Source organism: Ciona intestinalis, chromosome 14, assembly GCF_000224145.3.
Source record: "Ciona intestinalis chromosome 14, KH, whole genome shotgun sequence".
Classification (NCBI taxonomy): domain Eukaryota; kingdom Metazoa; phylum Chordata; class Ascidiacea; order Phlebobranchia; family Cionidae; genus Ciona; species Ciona intestinalis.
In genome coordinates this window covers 2,785,967-2,807,806 of record NC_020179.2, presented here as the reverse complement: position 1 = coordinate 2,807,806, position 21,840 = coordinate 2,785,967, and the positions used below count along the sequence as shown (strand labels likewise).

The following is a 21,840-nucleotide window of genomic DNA, read 5'->3' as shown; positions in this document are numbered from 1 at the left end:
TTTGGACTTTTTTGGAAAAATATGAATAGCTGTTATGGTGGGGCAATAAGAAATGTTTTCTTTGTTATTTATTCCTGTGTTTTATATTAGACTTACTTTTACTTTGCTGAAATCAATCTTTGGTATATTTGGCATAACAGCAGTAGGGTTTCTTGTTGAAGCAGCAGCTATTGTCTTAGTCAGTAGTATTATGTCGTTTTCTCCAATGCCATAGTCTTTTAAAGAGCGATTCGGTTCGGTTAAACGAGTGTTGTTGCAAAACAATTCCATTTGATTGTCTGGTATTCCAGTTTCAGAAGAGCAAACAGTTTTAAATCCTTGTAAAGTAATATCGGGCCCGATGTCAAAAGACCAAGTTTTGTCTTCGGACGATAGACATACTGTTACGAACATGTTAACGCTGTGTATATAATTATTGGAATTCTGTGAGGGAAAAATCGTTAGCAGTTTCGATGTATTTACACATAAACATCCTATGCTGTACTATAGTCACAAACTTTTTACCGGTCTTGCGTATCTCATTAACTCTCCTGACTAAATATGAAGCATAAAAATCTACTTGAACACGTTTCACATTGTAATCCTACCGCGGTTGCGTGTGCAACTGTGCCGTTATAATATCGCTTTGTTTTGCCCGTTGTTAAAAACAGCTTGAATTAACGAGGTCTTTGTTAAAGGGACTTACCCATGGGACACTTTTGCCGAGTCATCACACAGAAACAGTATAAATACTATCTTTTGAGCATATACACCGCGGTCTGTTATATACGGACTCTGGGCTGTATAAAAAAACCGTTTAAACTACTTTGTTTTCTTTGTTTGTTTTTTTTATTTAAAACACCCCAGTTATAATGACCACCTAGGCCACCGACCCGCGTTGATAAACAAGTATAATAGGGTGGGGTAAGGTGGGACATTGTTTCATCGTATTTCCTCGTCCCATTTGGAAGTAAACAAAAAATATTTACAGAATCATATAACCGTAGCCCGGCGACTCTAAAAAGCGTTGTTAATTGTTCAAAACACGTTTAGGAAATATGAGATTTAAGTGCTAACGGCATCCCATCTTACCCAATTGTTTTTCGCAGAGTTTGTATTTTATATTGGTTAGTTCTACCATAGACAACTTACCATAAGCCTTTACATAAGGTATACTTCTGTTTAAATTGCCACAGAAACTATGATGTATCTATAAATGGTTTAACACATTTTCGTTCGAGTGGTTTATCTGAATTTCCTTTTTTCGTTTATAAAGAAAGCTATAGTCTTTAAATCGAGTCCTGGGCGTTATTGGCACGCTGTAGGGTTCATTCGTGCGTTTTCGTTGAATAATTTCGTTGGGCTTTAACATTATGAGGGTCTTTAATGGGAACTCCTTCGTATAATATTTGTTTCTCACCAAGAGCGTTTATTAAGTAGGCCGAATAAAACAAATAGGCTAGATCGGTAAGTAATTATTTAGAATGCTTACATTATTTTAAATGTACGAAACTGAATACCTTTGCTGTTTTTTTAAAATGTGGTCAGAAAAAGCACATCCTCACATGTCATTCACGTGGTTTTAGGTTACATAAATAGATCCATTCCTGTATGTTTGCACAAACAACAGTGTATGGTACTACCTAAACCAAATACAAGTTTTGCGAGTGATACAACCCATATAATACAGTGCAGTCCTGTTGGTCATACCAATATATTCTTTGGATATAGGTCATATAGTCCACACACAACAAAAATGAAACTACTAGCCTATAGTTATAATTCATAAAGTGTCCACCCCTTAACTTTAATCAACGAGAAGAGAAAATACTTTGTAATACCTTTTGGTTAGTTACATAGCAGAGTTACTTTTGGTTAGTTACATAGCAGAGTAAACAGAACTGTCCCAACACATTTGAGCTGTCTTGTATAATATTGGGTGTTTAACTTATAACTTTTGTGGCCAAGAAGTATAAAAGTATGCAAAGTCACCGTGAATATGTGTGTTTGCGCAACTTAACAGATGCTGTAGGCTACTAAGCAAGTAATAATTAAATACCTAACTACAGCCCTAGAAATGATTTATATTACAGCGTCAGTCAGCCAAACATTTGTGTAATGAGGGTGTGGAATCTATGGATATAACTAGGGAATATAGCAAGCATCTTTATCATAATTTACACATGTTCGCTGTAGCTATAGCAGGTGTAAAAAGCGCCAGTTTAAAGAACTTGACAGTTTTAATAAAGGTAGCCCATTTTTATAAATTTTATGTATTGCTCTAAGCTGTCAGTGGCGATCTTTGTTGCTAAGATACATTGATTATAAAACTTGCGTTGGCGTGCGAGGGGTTACTATGCTCTGATAATTATTAACGTCTCTATGTAACTAATGTTATGTGTAAACATATAACACTGTGCCTGGACAATCTCGCTGTAACAGCTTCTGTACACGTTAGGACTGCGGCTCAAAGGTTAGGACTCAAATTTGTAGTTTATAAGTAGATATGCTCGCCCGGTGGAGTACGACGACACTTTTGCTTGTGATTGCTAGTTGTTTTATGGTAGCGAGTATTGCATTGTATTTCGACGAATACCTAAGCATAAAGAGGGATCAAATTTGGAAAGGTATATTTTACAGGATTTATGTTATTTTTGTGAATTTTGTATCGTGGGGGGCGACGGGACGGCTTTAGTACATAATATCCAAATATCCTGATCGTGTTTTAAACAATTAACAACGGTATATATGGAAGTCGTAAGGGTATACTTTTTTTTATAATTTCTTGACTGTTTTTTGTCTACTACCAAATCTGACGAGATAATAGAATAAAACTGTCACCCATTTCCCCCAACCTTATACTATACAATAAACGTACAGGTTGTTTTACGGTTGTTTTTTTTTGTCGCAGTTGCTCCTTCGATTCTACTATTCAACCAAGCCAGTAGGAGACAAGTAATTTCATTTGAAAAAGACTTCGAGTTAAACATTTCCGCCGCGTCTAAGCCAGAGTTTGCTAGCGTTCGGTTTCGTCGACGTTTAGATCATTTACACCATGTGTGTGATGCTGGAATAAGGCAGGGGATTTGGGAACAGGCTGAGAGGGTCCGACGGCAAGATACTTGGGTACAGAACGATAACTTTTTGGTTGTACCAGGAACTAACTTTATGATGTGTGTGTTGCCAAAATGCGGCAGTTCCAGCTGGCATTGGCTGACTCGGGACTTGAGAGAGCCTTTATCTGCTGGCCACGAATTTGGGTGGCAAGATCGGCAAAAGAATACACAAATCATGCAGGATTTAAGTCCGGACGATGGGGCAAAACTCATGTCAAACGAAAATGCGTTCAGGGGGATATCAGTGAGACACCCGTTTAGTAAACTAGTTTCGGGATGGAACCAAAAATTAGCAAGAGAGCTTACTTACGCAAGCTTTCTGTTAGAAGCTTACCCGCATATGCAGGAATATGCTGACGATACCGATAAGCTGCATGTCCTAACTTTCGAGAACATGGCAGAATACATTGCTGCTTATGGGCATGACGTTGATAACCTTGATTACCACTTTCTACCAATGGAATATCTTTGCCAGCCATGTTTATACCCATATAACTACGTAATTAAAATTGAGTCAATGGGAAATGACCAAAATTGGCTTACTCACGAATTAAATGTCGAAAGAATGCCTTGGCAGGAAAAAGGGCCCGGCTATTTCAATGCAAATCAAACGAATCCAGTCAATATTCTGCGCACTTATTTTAAAAACGTCAGGAAAGAAACGATATTGAAACTCATGGATATTTATTATTACGACTTCGTTCTTTTTGGTTATACATTTGATGTCGACACTTTAACACCCGGTGGACTTGTATAGGGAAATTTCACAGCTGAAATTTCGGATCGTTGCGTGGGTTCCTGTTTCGTACTTACCATGCGTTAACCCAAAATGGTACTTTAATGGGCAGACATTTGTTCTATACACGACTTCCTGTACTAAAACATGGTAAACTAATAAACCATAACATGTTGGCTAAGGTTGATCGTTAACTGATAATTCATGACGCTTGGTTTGCGTTTTTTCATTACAATTTACTACCTGATCACAACGTTTGCTCTGCTGTAAATTATGTAGTAGAGTGGGGGAAGAAAGGACACTTTTAGCACATATAATATCAAAATACCCTGATCGTGTTTTAAAAATTTAGCAACAGTCTGTGTGAATTTTGAGGATTTACTTCCAAATGGGACGAGACAAGAGAATAAAAGCGGTCCCATCTTCCCCCACCCTACTATATTCGAAATCACAAACTGGCAAAAATGCTTTGCACTGTCGTAATGTCTATGTTTTAACTTCATAAATACTGGTTTTAAACAACTTTAGGATACATTAGACATAACAGAAATACAGACATACATTATATATAGGAGAAATACAGACAAAACAGCTTTTATTCAAACAGAAAAATGTTGTGATTGTTTGGACAAAGAAACTTTCATGTTGAACTACATAGCATAGCTTGCACCTCAGTAAAATATGGAAAATTGCACGGATTTAGTATTTAAGTCTGGCAGGGAAGAATGGATTTACTATGTCATGTTTTAAGATTGCTAAATTAAATATATTATTTAACTTCTGTCTTCAGGCAAACATGTTATATTTTTGTACAGGTGGTACCAGTTAAAATGTCTACACAAGTACAAGTGGGCATGCTAGAACATTAATTCTCTTCACAAAAAATATAGCATTAGTGAGAAAAAAAGTTAACACAGAGTAAAACATCAAAAGACGCATATATATCTGTACACATACAATAAATTAAATTGCAAATGTGTTGCATTTTTTAGCAGTAATCACATAATCTGACCATTTTGGTTAAAAATCTCAAACTACTCATGCAGTGGATTCTCTCAGTTTAAGTTGACCCAATAAATTGGTCACACTTGCTGTCAGTTGTGGTAAATCAGCTACTGGGGTGATTTTTGATGCCGGGCTCGATTCAAAACCATCTTCTGACCAGACATCCTTGTACTTCGCACTGATTATTTTAGCAGTCCAAGCAGCGTACTGGTTATCCTTCTTTTTATCATCGCCATCCGCAAGAAAAAGTCCATAGAGGGCTCTCATGTTGGTATTACTGCTCAGTTTTACAGCTTGAGCAAAGTATTGTCGCGCTACATCACGACTGCCTTGTGTGTATTTTATTTCCGCGTATCTCTGGTGATATAAATGATTAAAAGGGTTGGAAAGTAACAACTCTTCCATACAAAAAGCTGCCTTATCATAATCATTATACTTAATGTAGAGTTCTGCTAACTCCAACCATGCATCATGATCCGCCATAAAAGTTTGTAAATACAGCACTAAACTTTTAATTGCATCCCCATAAGAACCTTTTGCCTTCAAAATAACAATTTTCCTTTTACGTATTGCCGCATTAGTGGGGTCTTCTTTCTCCAGTTCTTTATAAACTTCCATTGCTTCATCAAACTGTCCTTTTGCCTCCAATTCCATAGCTCTCAACTTCTGAACTCTAAAGCTTTTTGGAAAACGGTCACTTAACTTTTCAATGCAGACATTCGCCAAGTCATAATTTCCAATATCCAGAGCTGCAATGTATACTTGTTCACATACTAACCATAACTCATCACCAAGCTTGGACGAGTGGTCAAGAATAAGAGGTTCACCCAGGTCAGAAATTCTTTCGCTGTCCCGTACGGACGTGTCTCTCCATTCCCGTAGTGTATCTCTTGCTTCAACCCAGCCCCCTTCCATTAGATTCAAAAGTAAAAAAAACTAAAAAAATCGTTCACAATCTGTTACATAAAGTTGTATACGATTACAACAAACATAGCATAGGTAAAGAACAAAGTTGGTACTAGTGAAGAATCTCCCCCCCCACCTTATTTGCTAACCACTAACCCCTAGGTTAGGTGTTGATGGTTAGGGGGTTAGTGGTTAGCAAATAAGGGTGGGGAAGACTCCTCACTAGCACCCGAAGTTTAAACTAAAACAATTGGTGGTGCTAGTCAAGAATCTCCCCCCCCCTACCTTATTTGCTAACCACTAACCCCTAACCACTAACTCCTAACCACTAACCCCTAACCCCTAGCCCTAGGTTAGGGGGTTAGTGATAGTGGTTATTTATAGGGGTTAGTAGTTAGTTGTTATAGGGGTTAGCAAATAAGGTGGGGGGGAGAAGATTCTTCACTAGCACTCAATTGGTTCATAAACAAACCGAAAATGTACAGTTACCCTTACTTTATTTCCTACTATCTTTTTACCTTACTGTATTGATTCAGAATACGACATGACAGTGCGGATAATATTTCGCTATAACGCAAAGGCAAAATGGCGGTGAATTTTATGACGTCACAATCAAACATTTTTAAAGCTGATTTCCTAATAAATGAAATAAAAAAGTAACAAATTTTAAATCTGCCTAAGAAATGTAATTCAAATTTTTAATCTTTTGAATAGTGACTGCTTAGTATCTAATTTAAAAGAAAGTTCAACATTTCGTTGCAAAATCGACATTGAATGGTATTTTTATGTCATTGTATTTTTTTGCTGCGATAGTTTTCTTCATTTGTTTAGATTGCGAGGCACACGTGCGGACGTTAGGTAAAGTTCTTTTTACAATTTTACAAGTCCAGCATTGTTACACAGCTGTATTTTTCGATATTTAACGAATGTTTAAAAAGAACCCCAATTTTCTGACTATTTATTGATTTCGTGAGGTAAATACACGCACAAAAACCTACAGTTCACATACAACTAAGTATTCTAAATTTCCCTTCATAAAAATGGCCGAAGCAGAAGACGACGATAGTTGGCTGTACGGAGACGAAGGTAAGAAGTAATTGAATGTATTTTATTATAATAACTGCAAAATATATTATATACATGCATTGCACTGTGTGTTTCGATAAATTGTCAAAATTGATATACTATTTTGTATGGTATTACACTGTACATGTATTTGTTTAAAAAACAATTAACATTTATATATATATATTTTTTATTTGGCACCGCTCAATATTTTGTTGATGAACTTGTTCTAACATTTTTAACATTGCAGATGATGGTACAAGTAATGGGAAGAAAGAAAATAAGGAAGCGATGTGAGTCAGAACGATACAAAACAAACATATTATATCTTTGTAAACTTGGCAATTATACATTTATAGGAGGTTTTATTATCTCAACAGATCATGAAAGTGTGTGATTTTTACCTCAAAAATTGTTATATATATATACATTACATAAGTAAAACTAGTCGATACATTGTTATATAATCGATTACAGCAAGCATGTGTCTTTCTTCTTATTCACAATTGTGTATAATCATGTCCGGCGTCATGTCCTTAGCAAGACAGTTAACTGCAATTGCTTCAACCCAGTTGTGACTAAAGCGCTCTTCAAACTATAAGCAATACATAAAAATAATCCCCAAAGTAACGCGCATGGTAACTCGTAAGCTGGCGGGTGTATAAACACCGCTATGTTATAATGAGTGTCGTTTTCCGGCCACGCACTAATAAAGTAAGTTATATATAAATATATATATTTCATTCTAATTCTGTTCTGCCCACAGTGTTGAAAGTAATGCCAACAACAATACAACGGATGTTGTCAGTAATGGTGATAATGAAACCATAGAAGTCACACAAAATACAGGTTAAAATTGTTATGATGATGTTAGTTACCAAGTAGTCACGTTGCCATGATGTTTTATCATAGATTTGATGTTAAAAAGACTCAATGATTGTCCATAGAGTTAAATTATGGTTCTTTTTGTTCATTTTCAAAATCGGATGTTTCCAACTGATTATCAAACCTAAAACCCTTAAAATGTAATTTTTGCACCTTTTGACATGTGTGTACTTTGTGTGACTAACTTAAATATGCAGGAGTTTACAAATTGACCCTTTAACTGTATTTTGAAACATCCTTATATTTACGGGACAGCAAAAAAACTATTTATTGTCTTATTTAATTTACAAGGGGGTCCAGAACTCTTAAAAAATCCCCTCTAAATATGCCCTGCTTGTAATTCATCATAAAACAAAAACTTGTGTATTTCAGCTCAACCAGAAACACCAGTTGAAAACAACATTACTGATAAAGATGGCGAAGAAACTATGAATGTTAAGAAAGAAGCAACAACAGAAGTGAAAGATGGAGAAGGAACGCAAGATGATTCAGATGAATCTGATGATGATGTACAGGTAGGCCTGCTTGATCATTCATAAATGTTCAAAGTATGGGAAATTTAGAACATCATATAGTAGGGTGGGGAGGATGGGACACTTTTTATTTTATTTTTTCATCCCATATGGTTATAAACAAAGAACATTCGAAGAATTGTAAAACCGCATCCTCCCGACTCCCATAGACTGTTGTTAATTGTTTAAAACATGATCAGAATATTATAATATTATGTGCTAATAGTGTCCTGTCTTTCCCCATCCTACTATATGAAATATGATCATAGACAACTGTTTTACAATTATGGTGGAAATAATGGATATTAGTTTATGGCTGAAAAACATAGGGCTGTGGGTAAAAAGGTTTTCTTTACGTTAAATAATAAAATGTAAAAGTTTCCAAATGCAGAAGTTACAATTTCAATATTTGCTTTGTGTATGTAAAAATTCTTTTTCTAAAGTTTTTTTTTATTGTTAACCTACACTACTACTACAAATTTCGCCAAATAATTTTTATTATCTTAAACTGTATTGTGTACTTTTTTTATTGCTATAAACCTTGCCTAATATTGTTTATCATGGCATCGCATAAACTTTGTATAGATTTTCTCATTGCTACATTTTTCCAATAATAATATTTATAATCATAGCATCACAAACTGTATTGTTTAGGTCACAATAGGAACAATTACAACAGGGTCTGGAACGACAGCTGACGGGGCGGGTACTTTCCCTATTCCGGGATCAGGCAGTAGAACTTTCTACAGAAATCCTGTTCAAGTTCTAAGCGCTCCAAAAAGTGCGGTAGGGAAAGGATTAGATATTAATGCACCAGGAAATATTAACGGACAAGCTGTGTTGGATGTTAACCTTGATCTCTTAGAGGATAAACCTTGGAGAAAACCAGGTTAGAATTGTCACATTCTGAGTTGACTATCTTGCAAGCAAGCTCTGTTTATACGTGTTTATATCGGACTGAATGTACATTAGGGTGGGGAAGACGGGACACCTTTATCACATAATATCCAAATATCCCGATCGTGTTTTAAACAATTACCAACGTTCTATGGGAGTCGTGAAGATACGGTTTAATAATTCTTTGTTTACTAGCAAATGGGAGGTGAAAAAAGAATAAAAAGTGTTCCATCTTTCCCCACCCTACTATATTTTTTTTGGTTAATGGAACACTAGAGATTAAAGCTTCATCCAATGTTATAAAAAGTAAAGGAATAATATATAAACTTGAGTGGATCTAGGAATGTTTCAACAGTCATGTTTGAAAGAAAATGTTTAATTAATAGTTGCAAACGCAAAGTGTCACATTGATATGTGCGCAAATCAACACCATAAAGTGCCTTCGTGTCTACACGTAATAAGGTCACCATTTACGTAGGCTTTGACTTTATTCAGACTAGCAGAATGGTTGTTTTGAAATGGTAGCGGCTCACACATTGATTATTTAATAAATAGAGATAGAGGTAAAAAACGACTTTGTAACATGTTTTTGTAAAAAGTTGAGTTCTGTTTCTTTTACTATATCAGGTATAGTTTTAATGAACTTCTACTTTAAGCATTAAGTTAACCATTTATGTTTCACATTTCCAGGTGCGGATATTTCCGATTATTTTAACTACGGTTTCAATGAGGTAACTTGGAAGTTTTACTGCGAGAAACAAAAACGATTGAGGGCCGGTGGTGACCCTGTTCCTGTTTCATTGAACACTTCGAACCCTGTAACTTCACCTAATGTTAGTTCTGTTCACTTTTTTCTTAATGTATTATATATATATATATATAGTGTATCTTTACCTATATAGGATAGGCTATACTTTCTATCTGATAAAAGAGAATTTACACGTTTTGAGAGAAGGGTGTTTTGGTATTGGTACAACTGGTATTGGTGGCCAAAATTTCAGGACCCTCCTGTCACCCACATTGGGCCACATACAATAGTATTGTAAGAGAATCAACAGCTTAACATAATCAGCAATAGATAAAACAACTAAAAAATGAAAAAATGAAAAAGATAATTACCTACAAAGTAACATACAAAGTAACTCATAAGCTAGCACAAGCTGTATGAAACAAAACACCTGCGTTATATAGGCTATCGCTTTCCAGAACGTAAGGATAAAGCAAGTTACATTTATACATTTGTATATAAATATCAAATCATGGTTGTTTTTCACGAACACTACTTTTTAGAAGACCAATTATAATATATATGTTGTATTTTCAATCCTTTTATTTTAACTATGTAATTCTTATACACAGGGCAGGAACCACACACTGAACGCAATATTATCACGATTTGAAAACAAACAATCCATCTCCACCCCAGTTATGGTGAACAGATTCGAGAACACAGTTCGATCGATTTCCACTCTTCAGTTCACTCGAAGAAAAGATGAACTTCTGAACCCGGGAGCAATTAACTCCACCCCAGAAGCTGCTCCCGTTGTCTCCAAAGCTTCCGCTTCCCCTGCCCAACCTGCTACCCCGTATGTATCGTTATGTACAGTGGCACAGCCAGGGGGGTTTAGAGGGTCGCGCCCCCCTCCCCCTTTTAAACCAAAAAAAAAATTAAAAAAAATTTTTTTTTTATTAAAACCCCCCCCTTATTTTTTTTTCTGGCTGCGCCACTGGTTATGTACTTCTTGATTTCCGACAAATTTTATGTTTTTTCTACTTTTTACCCAAATGGGCAAAGAACTTATCCAAAAACGAATCTGTTTGATATTATTTTCAAAGAACTTACCCAATAATGAATCCGTTCCATAACATTTTTAAACATCTTACCCATAAAATACCCTGTTGACTCTGTTCCGTATTGTTTTATCCTATTTTACCTGGGTGAGGTCCTGCAGCGTCACTCGCTGTTATACTTGAGATCCAGAAAAGAATAAGCTCATTACCCTAACACCCACATCTGTCTTATATTACATTTAGAATCTATTAAAATTTAATAACTAATATTCATGGTTTCATACATATAAATCCTGGGTATCCATACTTAATACAGTTATTTATTCCAGAAATCCTTTGTTCACTCTCCCCCCTCAAGTAAATGGACCACCACCCCCGATCCACTTTGATCCAAGCCAACCCCCACCAAGCTTACCATTAGGTCAGTATTTAAGATTCTACATCTATTGTGTTTGAACCATAGGCTGTTATAGCCCTCTTTGATCATTAAAAAGCACATGCCTTCTATATATAGTAGGGTGGGGGGAGCCACCTTTAGCACATAGCTTACAAATATCCTGATTATGTTTTAAACAATTAATAACGGTCTATGAAAGCCGTGAGGATACGGTTTTATAATTCTTTAAATGTTCTTTGTTTACTACCAAATGGAATTAAAAAGTCAAATGAATGTATCCCATCTTCCCCATTAAGTATGTCCCATCTTCCCCATTAAGTATGTCCCATCTTCCCCATTAAGTATGTCCCATCTTCCCCATCCCTACTATAACATCAGTTTTACTGTTTACAACATTGGCTGAAAATTGTTAAAAACACTAAAACAATTGCTCAGGGAACTGCTTTTACTTTGAGGTTAAAACACATAACCTCACACTTATGCTATTATAGTTGTATTTTCTGCGTTGTGGTAATCAGAAAACAGTACAACTAATAACAATAAGTTAATTACTTGACAAGATTGTGCAGATAGCCTTCCCTGCCTATCTTGTATTTTAAAAAGTTTGTCACATATGCCAGTGTAAAATAATTTTAATATAGTAATAACTCCTTTTTTAATATACATTGTTTTTATTACAGGCATCCCCCCACCTGGTTTCCCTCCACCAGGTAAATCTACTTTAATTGATTTAAACATTCTATTCTGCAGCATAACATGCCACTGGACCCGAGATTTAGGCCAGAGTTGACCCATTATCATATGTAATAATAAACTGGGCCTATCTTGAAAATATTAATATTAATACTATACATGATATATTAACATACTCGTATATAGTAGGATGGGGGAAGATGGGACACCTTTTTATTCTATTTACTATGTTTATCCCACTTGGTAGTAAACAAAGAATTTTAAAACCATACTCTCCCGACTCCCATAGACTGTTGTTAATTGTTTGAAACAAGATCAGGATAATTGGATATTATGACATGAGCTAAAGGTGTCTCATCTTACCTCACGGTTCAATACATGTATTAATACACCTATATCACTATATGATGTATCAACAGGTATCCGACCCCCTGGGACAGAATTCCTTCCCCTACCCCCAGTAAGCGGTGGGCCATTCCTTCATTCTAACTTCCTACCCCCACCCTCACAGCAACAAACATATTACATACCAGATGAAATGGATGAGAACCATCATGGTGGACTTGGACCACCTGACATGCACCATAGGTAAGTTACTGGATGATATAATGAATAATTAATTATTTTGTATGTTTTACCCTTTTAACTAAGATGCTTATCATATTTATCCCCAATATGTAATATGGCACTTATTTATTAAAAATCAAAAGCAGCTAATTACATCAGTAATATTTAACGAGACGGATGCGCTTGCTCTTTGGCAACGAGTTGTTTAATGTCTGGTAAAGTACTACAATTGGCGCGCTTTTTCTCTCCCGATAACTGATTTTGATTTGTAGCTCATTTACCCAAGGAATTTACTCCCTTACTCCCAGGAGTAAATTTACCCCAATTTAAAAAATGCTGGTTTAAATAAATGTAACTTATTTATCCTCACATGGCGAGGTTGCAGTTGTTATAACACTGGTGTTCTGTTTCATACACTTCATGCCCGCTTACAAGTTACCACGCGTATAACTTATAATATGGCTGACATTTAATTAACATGTTTAGAATTAGAAAACTCACGACGCTGGGTTTGAGCCATTGCCCAAAAAACAGAGGTTTTTGACTAAATTAGTTAATAGTTATACTGTATTGAAAGTAGGTAGGTGCCACTGTCTATTTCTTCTTATATTGCCAAAAGCCTAAGCATGTCTTGCCAGGAATCCACGGTTAGCTTACGGCTACCAATGTACTAAAAACCACCACCAAAGGTTTAACATTTTTGCATTTTAAATTATGTGCTTCTAAATTGAAAATGTAAAGGAAAGAAGGACTGCCGCTTTTATTTATTCTTTACCGCACAAAATATGCATTCTGCCGATTCTGGTTTCTGGACAATAAAGTAAGGTGGGGTAAGATGGGACATCTTTTATTATATTTTTCTCGTCTCGTTTGTTAGTAAACAATGAACATTCAAAGAATTACAATTTAAAACACGATCAGGGTATTTGGACATTATGTACTAAAGGTGTCCCATCTTACCCCACTCTACTATATAATAGTTAAAAACCTACGATAACTCCCAGTGATCCGCCACTTTCAATTTACACAACAACTTCATTAAACCAAATGCTCCAGGAACGACGAGAACTTTCCGAACGACGAAGACGGACGTCACCGCATGATAAAGAAGGAATATGATCGTGACCGTGATCGTGATAGAGACCGTGACCGTGATAGGTATTCACGCAGGCCGGATTACAGAGAAAGGCGAGTTGAATTCTCTCTAATTGTTTCACAAGCAATGTCTTTTGCGTAGAATATGACGTCACTTGATTACGTAATTAGATGACGTCACGCAGGTTATGTACGACGTCACTTGATTTTATCATCAAAGGTATTTAATTGTTTATAGTGTAATTTGCTGCATTCACAGGAGTCGGGACTACAATCGTGATCGTGACAGGGATCGATCACGTGACAGGGACAGGTCGCGTGATAGGGACAGATCACGTGACAGAGATCGGGATCGTGACCGTGACAGGAGGCGGAGAGATGATAGCCCATCACGACATAAATCATCACGAAGGTGAATCATCGTGATTGTGAAGTGACTCACGGTCGTGATACTAGCAAACCTTTGATGCTGTATCATCCGTTTGAAGCATTGTAAAATGAAATCAATATAAACGGATGGATGTAACTTATTTATCCTCGCGTGGCGGGACAACGACAGTCGGTATTATAACAATATAGTGTCCTGGATAAGTCTGAGAAGTTAAATAGCTCTTCGCTGCTACCATTGTGGCCTGGTGGGCGCATGTGTCCTTGAGCAAGACACTTAACGGCAATTGCTCCAAAACAGCGGTCACTAACGAGCTGTCCACCTAAAAAAAGACCAAAAAAGAATGCATGAGTAACATACATGGTAACTCGTAAGCTGGCACGAGGTGTATTAACACCCGTGTTATAACGACTGTCGTTTTCCGGCCACGCGAGGATAAAGTAAGTTACATTCATTAATTCAAGCAAAGTCTCTCCTATAGGACCTAGATAAAGTGCACGCTAATCAGCAGTGCAAAATATGTGAAATATTTTATTCCCAGACGCTACGAAGACGACGACCGGTACAGTAAGCATAAGAAGTCAAAGAAACACAAACACGAGAAGGAAAAAGAAGACGAGCCTGACCAACCCCCACAGAGCGAAACAGCTCCTTCTACCACCGAGGAGCCGAAAGCATAATACAGATATATAGGTTCCACTGCCGAGTATATATAGCATGTCATCGCAACGTAATTTCACAATTTGCGGCAGGTTTCGCACTCCGCTACGACAATATTTTACGGTTTCAAAATAAAACGTGATTTCCTTCACAAAAAGTAGGCGTAGAAAGAAATATACAAACAGCGCAGCAGACCGGCACAAACGGTTAGTAAAAAATAAAATACCTTTACAATAGCCCAACAACAATATCGGTAATTGAAATAAATTGGGCACCGTTCGGACTAAAAATAGCTGCGAACAGAGGCAGACTTTAATTTTTTAGATAAAGCGAGTTATTTTGAATGAAAGAAGGATCCAGGAGTTTGGTGCATATATCATCGAAACGAAAGTCATCTGTACCGAGTGTTTAGCTGATAACGCAGCTTGCAAGCGGGTCTTTCTTCGGTGCCGCTGCCTTTGGATTCAATTCTTGTTGTTTGGCTTGCTCCTTGGAAATATATCTTGTTCCAACTCTGCGTTTCTCCAGCTCAGCGAGTCGGTGAGCGATGATAAGATGTTGTTCTTTGTAATCTGATGATCTGGTATATATTATTGCTTATTAATCTTGAACAATGCGTGCCAAAAAAGCTGCTTTGATAAATATAGATAGGCAATCTTGTCCACTGCGTGTCAAATAGATGAACTTGTCAAGAAAAACTGCTAAACTGTCAGCATTTAGAGTCTATAGATTTCACTTTTAAGCTAGGAATGTAGGTAGTGGTATATATACAGAAGAATGAGGAAAGATGGGATACCTTTTAACTCTATTTTCTCGTCCTATTTAGCAGCAAACAAAATACATTCAACGAATTTTAAAACTATATCCTTACGACTGTCATAGACCGTTGTTAGTTGTTTAAAATACGATCAGAATATTTGGATACTATGCGCTAAAGGTGTCCCACCTTCTCCCACCGTTCTATATTACCTGCAACTAAGTTAAACTTTTATCAATTATACAAGCTAAACAAGCTGGTCAACAAATACTTTAAATGTATTACCCAAAAATCCAGTTTCGAAGCAGTAGATTTCAACACTGCTCAAAAAACATATTTTTTCTTACGTGGTTGGAATATTCTTCTGGTTTCGTTTCTGCTCTCTGACAAACCGATACTCGTCGATAGGCATACTGCTCTTCCACGCATATTGGGTACGAGAACGTGGATTAGTGTGGTGGGGTGATGTCCCGAGCCGCATCTTTACCAGTCTGTAACATAGAACAATTAGCTGGGAGAAAGAAATACCGGTAAGCCTACTGCACAATGAAGAGTTTTTGTTTAACATGAGCCCTTGGCCTGGTATAACGAATAAAACTTAGCCTATAAATTCCCAATATAAATAAAACATGTTTTGTAAAATGTACAACCATACATTCCATAGTGTTGCCTGCTGCTTTTACTTTTTTGGTAATAAGCTGCGACCCACCAAGATAATTTTGAGTATGCGCCATTTTACCTTCGACTCAATCTTTAAAATTTGTGTACTTTCCACAAAAAAAAATATATATATATATTTATGTGTACTTACTCTTCGTGAGGATCTTCATTTGAATGCTCAGATGGTGGAGGTGAAGGCGGAATATCATCCGCATCAAGCGGCGGAGGAATTGGAGACTTCGGGGGGATTGACGTATGTACTGACATTCTTATAAACCTCAAGATAGATACGCTTTTTGTATCCTAACTTATCTAATTAACCTTACTGTATTTTATGGCCGTCTCTGCTACTGTGAAAAGTTTATCTCAAGAATACGATGAATGTCGCGTTTTCAACGATGGCCTCGGGCGCTAACAATACGTAATACCACGCATACTGGACGAGCAAGTTAAATTACGACGATAAAGCAACGTAAAACGTTGTGTAAAACTAATTAACGGTGGCATTGGGTTTAGTTGGTGTTCTTACAAAGATTAATATTTTTTTCTAAATAAACCAGCGAGAAAAATGTTTTTATTTATACGGTTATGGATATCACACGGAAATGTATGTTTTTCTATTGATTGCATAACATGGTATATTTACCTATCATCTGTATTTCGTTCGGTGTTTTTGATTTCCCTTTTTCGTGTTTGTTAAATGCAGTCGTTAAGACCGACTGAATGTGATGTGGGCGCATGCAAAAAAAAAGTCAATACAGTTTCCTTTGCTTCTCGGTTTAAGAGATTGGTAATAACGGCAAACATGACTGATTCGTCACCTTTCACAATTCCTTTCGTTTCTGTTGTGATCTATCTTAACCTACAATGCCTTTGGGATTGCTATGGTCCGCATTGGCCTTCTGGGATTTGACCTTTGACGTGTAGCGTATGTTTTGAAAGTAATTTTCGATTCAACTTCAGGCAGTATACTTATAAGGTAGGGGAAGTCGGGACGTCTTTAGCACATAATATGCAACTATCCTGATCATGCTTTAAACAATTAACGATCTATTGGAGTTGTGACGATACGGTTTTATAATTCTTTGAATGTTTTTGCTTACTATCGAATAAGACAAAAAAAGAACATTCCTATCTTCTAACGTGACTCAGTGGTTACGGAGCCTTCTTTTAAACAAGAGGTTTCGGGTTCGAAACTCGATGCCGCCAGCATATCACCATTGTGAGGGTATTTTTCTGAAGGCAGACAAAAAGTTAAAACAAAAAATCTTCTGAACTGTTTTTTTAATTAGCTAGCTAACCATATGGTGCAACCAGTGACAAATATAGACCCTTCCTGGAACACGGATTAATCAGCCGACTTTGTTACGCTTTTACCGATTCGTTATATAATTAAGTGAATGATCCTGGATTGGAAGTTTCTCGAAACCTGAAGTGGTCCTTCTGTTTTATGCTGGCTATGACGTCAGAGGAAGCCCTGGTTATACGATCTTTATAGCAACCTTTGTTAAGGGCGACCACCGCTGTTAAGATTATTTCGCGACAATCGGTGAACAGGAATTGTTAGGTAACAGGAACTTTACGGTATTTGCTAAGTCGAATACGTTCATAAAGCGTATATAAAGAAGCATATAATGAGGTATGAATGTGTTGTATTAAAAATGCGAAATAGATCCTATATAGCGTTTTATATGTAATATTAAAGGAACACAAACAAAAACAAACGCCAGAAGATCTCTTTCACATTTTAGACATTTATAATGCATGTATGCACCTGCCAGCAACAACGCATACGAACAAGATAGAGCTACTGCGCACCTTTTTATTGTCGTATATAGTTATCTGCTTGTTCTTTGTGTGTATATGGTAAAGTTTTCCGAGTTACTTGGTGCCTGTGGTCACGTCGCGCTAACCGTTAGTCCGTCAATGCTTATGTAGAACAGAGTAACATACATTCAATTACTGTACCAGTACGTAAAGGCGTTAAGACTGTACCAGACGATTAACCGGTTGTAGTTTTGTGAAGAATCCTCCGGTACATTACATAGCATAATAGGCTGGTGGAAACAGAAAGTGTTAGAGGTTGGTGGTTAGGGGTTAGCAAATAAGGTGGGGAGTGATTCTTCACTAGCACCAAAGATTTTATGGCACCAGTGAAGAATCTTCTGGTACATAGCAGAATAGACTGGTGGAAAGTGATAAGGTGTTGATGGTTAGGGGGTTAGTAGTTAGTGGTTATATGGGTTAGGGGTTAGTAGTTAGGGGTTAGTGGTTAGCAAATAGGGTGTGGGTGGGGGGAAGACTCTTCACTAGCACAGATTTTATAATATAACACAGTCACATTAGATATTAAAGTTTAATATATATTTATATATAATTATTGACCGTTTAATTTTTTTTAGAGTGAATTTTTTTCATTAAGGACAACAAATTAATATGAACATGGAATTTAAAATGCAACAATAATTTTTTTTAGTTTTAAACTTGTCGTTATGTACTGTGGGTCATTTTAAACGCATGGATTTCCAGTCCAGAAGCAAAGCAACAGAACAACTGTGCTGTGGAGAGGTATGTATGAATCATTTAAGTTATTAGTGGCTTATGTGTGACTTGTTACTTGAGCAACACCTACGTTTGAAGATCTATGAAATTAGCTATGTGTATTACTGAAGGTGTTTTCTTTAATTACTTGTATATTTTACCTACAGAACAAGCTAGATGTATTATATGTACTGAAGATATTCTTTTTGTATTTATAAATTAATTGTGTATTAAAGAAAAAGCAATATATATTTATATACAAATGTAATATATACACAGTAGATATTCTTTAGGAGATGGATTGTGTTTTCAAATGTACCATTGGTACTTGTAACTTAGATTTGCCTATTTATTAAAAAGACAGTGCATATGATTTGAAAACAGATGTGTCAGTAACAGTTGTATTTGGGTAACCGTAACCGCTGATATGCATGACTGAGACTTTGTTAAATGAACTTCCCCATTTAAAGACCATATATATTTGTTAAATGAACTTCTCTATCTAAAGACAGTGCATATAAAAGTATATGTGTCTTTTCTACTGGATAACCACCGTTAGGCATGAGTGACTAAGATTTCCTTAAATAATTTAGTTATATATACCAGCAAAGGTATAATGGTTTATTGTTGTCCTAACAGAGTGGAAAAGTTGGTAGATTTGGTCACAATGCCGGTAAGGTTACAGAAAGGCTGGTCTCCACAGCAGTTGCTTCATATGCTCTCTAATACACAAGCAAGGAATAAAGATGGCTGGAAGAAGAAGAATCCTTTGGTTTCATCCAGCACGGTAATTATTATAAGTTTTGTGATTTAGTTTAATAAGCTGGATGTAAATCACCAAATGTATGTAATGTATCCCTAAAGCATTTTTTTGTGATTTTTTATTGTTTGAAATTAATACATAGAATTTGTTTTGCTTACTGTAGCTGTAGGTTAAGCCATATAGGCGTGTGTGCTAGTCTTTAGCATTGATAATGTTATTCAGCTACTTTAATACAGCTTTGAAATACAGAAAATGCATTTTACTGTAGGTGTAAAATAATACACTACTGTAGCCTGAACCTAAATATTCTGTTTTTGCAACCAAATTTTGTTTCTTTTTTTGTACAATCTTTTTTTTTACAAATTGAATAATAGCATATTCAAATCTATACTCGGTAAAAGCAGTTGAGGTTAAAACAGATAGGAATTTAAACGGCCGACTTTGTTTATTTGGCGTCCTATCTGTTTGCTCACAGACTGCTTGGGTTGCTAGTTGTTTGTTTTTCTTGGGAGTAAAAAAAATAGAGTTCAGGTAGATGCAGAGATAATTGCCTCTATAAAACTGTGCTGTTCTTATTGAAGTGGTTTTAATATACTTAGTTCAATGTGAATGAGGTCCTTTAAATCTAGTTATATTTAAATTCAATTGCTATACTTTATGTTTCATAACATTTCATTGTACTTGTTTCAAATAAGCCTACAATGCTATGACATACACATGCTGACAGTTGATGTATTCATAACAGGATGGGGGGGGTTTTTCTTATTTATTCTTATTTATAATTTGAAATGTTGTTGCATTTCTTCTTTCTTCATGTACCTTATGCTATAAAGCTTTGGCAAAAATGAAATGTTACTGGTTTAATGGTTTGCCAATTTCTTCTTCAAATTTGCCACAAATGAAATGTATATATAATGATTGATTGAAACTGAAAAGATGATTTCTGGTCAGTGGCTCCAAGACTTCAATCAGTGAAATTGGTTAATAATTTACTTGAATGCTTGAAATAAAAAGTTAAAAATTGCACCATCTTTTGTAATGTTGGAGCCAAAAAATGGCGCCATTTTAAATTTAATTTTAAGTACAGCCCAGATGAAGAGCAACGGAAATTGCGCGCTCCTGGGTTTAAAATCCAGTCGTGGCGTAACCGAGAAACACTCCTTTTTTGTATAAGTGAGGATTTCTTAAGTCGTGTAGGTAGTAAAGCACTCTGGACGCTCTCGAGGCGTACGCGGTCTCATTCACGTCTCTTTTATTACAGCGTCACGACAAACTGCGCCCAGTTCTTTCGCTTCGCCTTTGTGCCCATAGCAAATATTATTACGCTTTCATGGGACGCTATCCTACTGTGTCGTAGCTTCTTAAAATAAAAGGCGAAGCGCCGTGGACAATTGATTTGGACGCAACAAAGGACGTGAATATTTGTATCTGTTTGAGCATGTGTTATACGGCGCTCTACAAATTCCTTTGTTAAATTCAATACCATTGTTGTGGGTCTTGTTTCGTGTTGATCCATTCCCACATTCTATTTCTCATTAGGAAAAATTGGGTTTTATTTAGATTGACGTTGAATAAGAGGGCCGGTTATTTATCTCAAGAACAAAACCTACGGTACTTCATTATTTTCCGCTTTAATAAAATATTAATAATTGAAAAAATGTTTGCGCAGTTTATTACTAATGCGCTGACAATGACATTTTAATTTGGGAATTATTCTCGTGACGTTAAGTACGAATTGAACTGTAACGCTAGGCACTCGAGCGTTTCGATTAAGAAACCTTACGCAACCATCACAAAGAACTGGCTTGACACGAATCACTCTACGCACTTTCGCTATCTTACAACAGAGATTGTGTGTTCTACTGCCACGTCTCACGCAAAGTCACCTTGAAACTTTGTTGCTAAGAGGAAATGAATTCAACAGTAGCGGTTATTTCGCCACGCAGTTTCCTGATTATATTCTTTATTGCGCAATATTGGAAAATATTGCATCATATTTTGTAACGCGTAAGCGAACAAAGGAACGTTATTTTTTAAACAAGGGAGCGAATCTGTAACTTCGGTACTATAATGTAAACAAAACCCAAACCGTTTCGTTTCCTTGTCATACAGCGGATGTGAGTTGACGTGACGCGGCTACGATTCACCATTGCTTAGAAACCTGTAAATTAAAACCTTAGCGCAGTGTACTGTGTGTGGTTTACTACGTTAAATGTGGGTGCAATTCCCCGTATTATTCGCCCACCTAAATTCAATACGTCGTAATTAATCAGCTGGAAAACACTCTTTCCTGCTAACATACGACCAGGGAACCTTCATTGCGCTAGCGGTGCGCGAGCTCAGTAATTAAGAGCATTTGAGCGCGATATCAAAAAGAGATAAAGGGAGAAAAGTAGACTGAACGACACTCAGCTGTGAACTGGGTTA

General features: G+C 36.4%; 5 protein-coding genes and 1 long non-coding RNA gene across 6 annotated transcripts in view; 3 read left to right on the top strand and 3 right to left on the bottom strand.

Annotated features, from left to right (window-relative positions):
* The window catches only part of LOC100183128 (protein DDI1 homolog 2), a gene marked incomplete in the record, with an annotated part of 4,259 nt that extends 3,814 nt beyond the window's left edge, over positions 1-445 (bottom strand). The window contains 1 exon segment of the mRNA XM_002124300.5: positions 103-445. Within this exon segment, the coding sequence (XP_002124336.3) occupies positions 103-393 (291 nt within the window).
* Positions 446-2,372: 1,927 nt separating this feature from the next.
* LOC100181595 (carbohydrate sulfotransferase 9-like) lies at positions 2,373-4,078 on the top strand. The gene is made up of 2 exons (XM_002130590.4): positions 2,373-2,606; positions 2,891-4,078. The coding sequence occupies exons 1-2, from the start codon at positions 2,486-2,488 to the stop codon at positions 3,850-3,852; spliced, it is 1,083 nt and encodes a 360-aa protein (XP_002130626.1). The 5' UTR covers positions 2,373-2,485; the 3' UTR covers positions 3,853-4,078.
* A 332-nt stretch (positions 4,079-4,410) lies between these two features.
* Positions 4,411-5,810, bottom strand: LOC100183969 (ER membrane protein complex subunit 2-like). Its single transcript, XM_002130536.5, has one exon. The coding sequence runs from the start codon at positions 5,749-5,751 to the stop codon at positions 4,870-4,872; it is 882 nt and encodes a 293-aa protein (XP_002130572.1). The 5' UTR covers positions 5,752-5,810; the 3' UTR covers positions 4,411-4,869.
* Positions 5,811-6,552: 742 nt separating this feature from the next.
* LOC100176131 (pre-mRNA 3'-end-processing factor FIP1) lies at positions 6,553-14,849 on the top strand. The gene is made up of 13 exons (XM_002130499.5): positions 6,553-6,828; positions 7,058-7,100; positions 7,574-7,656; positions 8,065-8,207; positions 8,859-9,093; positions 9,792-9,934; positions 10,461-10,687; positions 11,222-11,313; positions 11,970-11,999; positions 12,402-12,570; positions 13,606-13,737; positions 13,904-14,056; positions 14,574-14,849. The coding sequence occupies exons 1-13, from the start codon at positions 6,783-6,785 to the stop codon at positions 14,710-14,712; spliced, it is 1,635 nt and encodes a 544-aa protein (XP_002130535.1). The 5' UTR covers positions 6,553-6,782; the 3' UTR covers positions 14,713-14,849.
* Positions 14,546-16,481, bottom strand: LOC100186344. Its single transcript, XM_002130429.4, has 3 exons — positions 16,261-16,481; positions 15,797-15,940; positions 14,546-15,272 (listed from the first exon to the last, which is right to left on the bottom strand). The coding sequence occupies exons 1-3, from the start codon at positions 16,374-16,376 to the stop codon at positions 15,101-15,103; spliced, it is 432 nt and encodes a 143-aa protein (XP_002130465.1). The 5' UTR covers positions 16,377-16,481; the 3' UTR covers positions 14,546-15,100.
* A 1,973-nt stretch (positions 16,482-18,454) lies between these two features.
* LOC104266410 lies at positions 18,455-20,343 on the top strand. The gene is made up of 2 exons (XR_717549.3): positions 18,455-18,677; positions 19,290-20,343. It is a non-coding gene; the product is annotated as an uncharacterized LOC104266410 (long non-coding RNA).
* Positions 20,344-21,840: the final 1,497 nt, after the last annotated feature.

Bases quoted from the DNA above. Each gene is read 5' to 3' on its own strand.
- LOC100181595 (XM_002130590.4), top strand. From the start codon at position 2,486: ATGCTCGCCCGGTGGAGTACGACGACACTTTTGCTTGTGATTGCTAGT. The intron at 2,607-2,890 runs GTATATTTTACA...TTTTTGTCGCAG, and splicing joins GAGGGATCAAATTTGGAAAG to TTGCTCCTTCGATTCTACTA.
- LOC100183969 (XM_002130536.5), bottom strand. From the start codon at position 5,751: ATGGAAGGGGGCTGGGTTGAAGCAAGAGATACACTACGGGAATGGAGA.
- LOC100176131 (XM_002130499.5), top strand. From the start codon at position 6,783: ATGGCCGAAGCAGAAGACGACGATAGTTGGCTGTACGGAGACGAAG. The intron at 9,935-10,460 runs GTTAGTTCTGTT...TCTTATACACAG, and splicing joins ACCCTGTAACTTCACCTAAT to GGCAGGAACCACACACTGAA. The intron at 11,314-11,969 runs GTCAGTATTTAA...TTTTTATTACAG, and splicing joins CCCACCAAGCTTACCATTAG to GCATCCCCCCACCTGGTTTC.
- LOC100186344 (XM_002130429.4), bottom strand. From the start codon at position 16,376: ATGTCAGTACATACGTCAATCCCCCCGAAGTCTCCAATTCCTCCGCCG. The intron at 15,941-16,260 runs GTAAGTACACAT...TCTATGTTACAG, and splicing joins AATGAAGATCCTCACGAAGA to ACTGGTAAAGATGCGGCTCG. The intron at 15,273-15,796 runs GTAAGAAAAAAT...AATATATACCAG, and splicing joins CAGAAGAATATTCCAACCAC to ATCATCAGATTACAAAGAAC.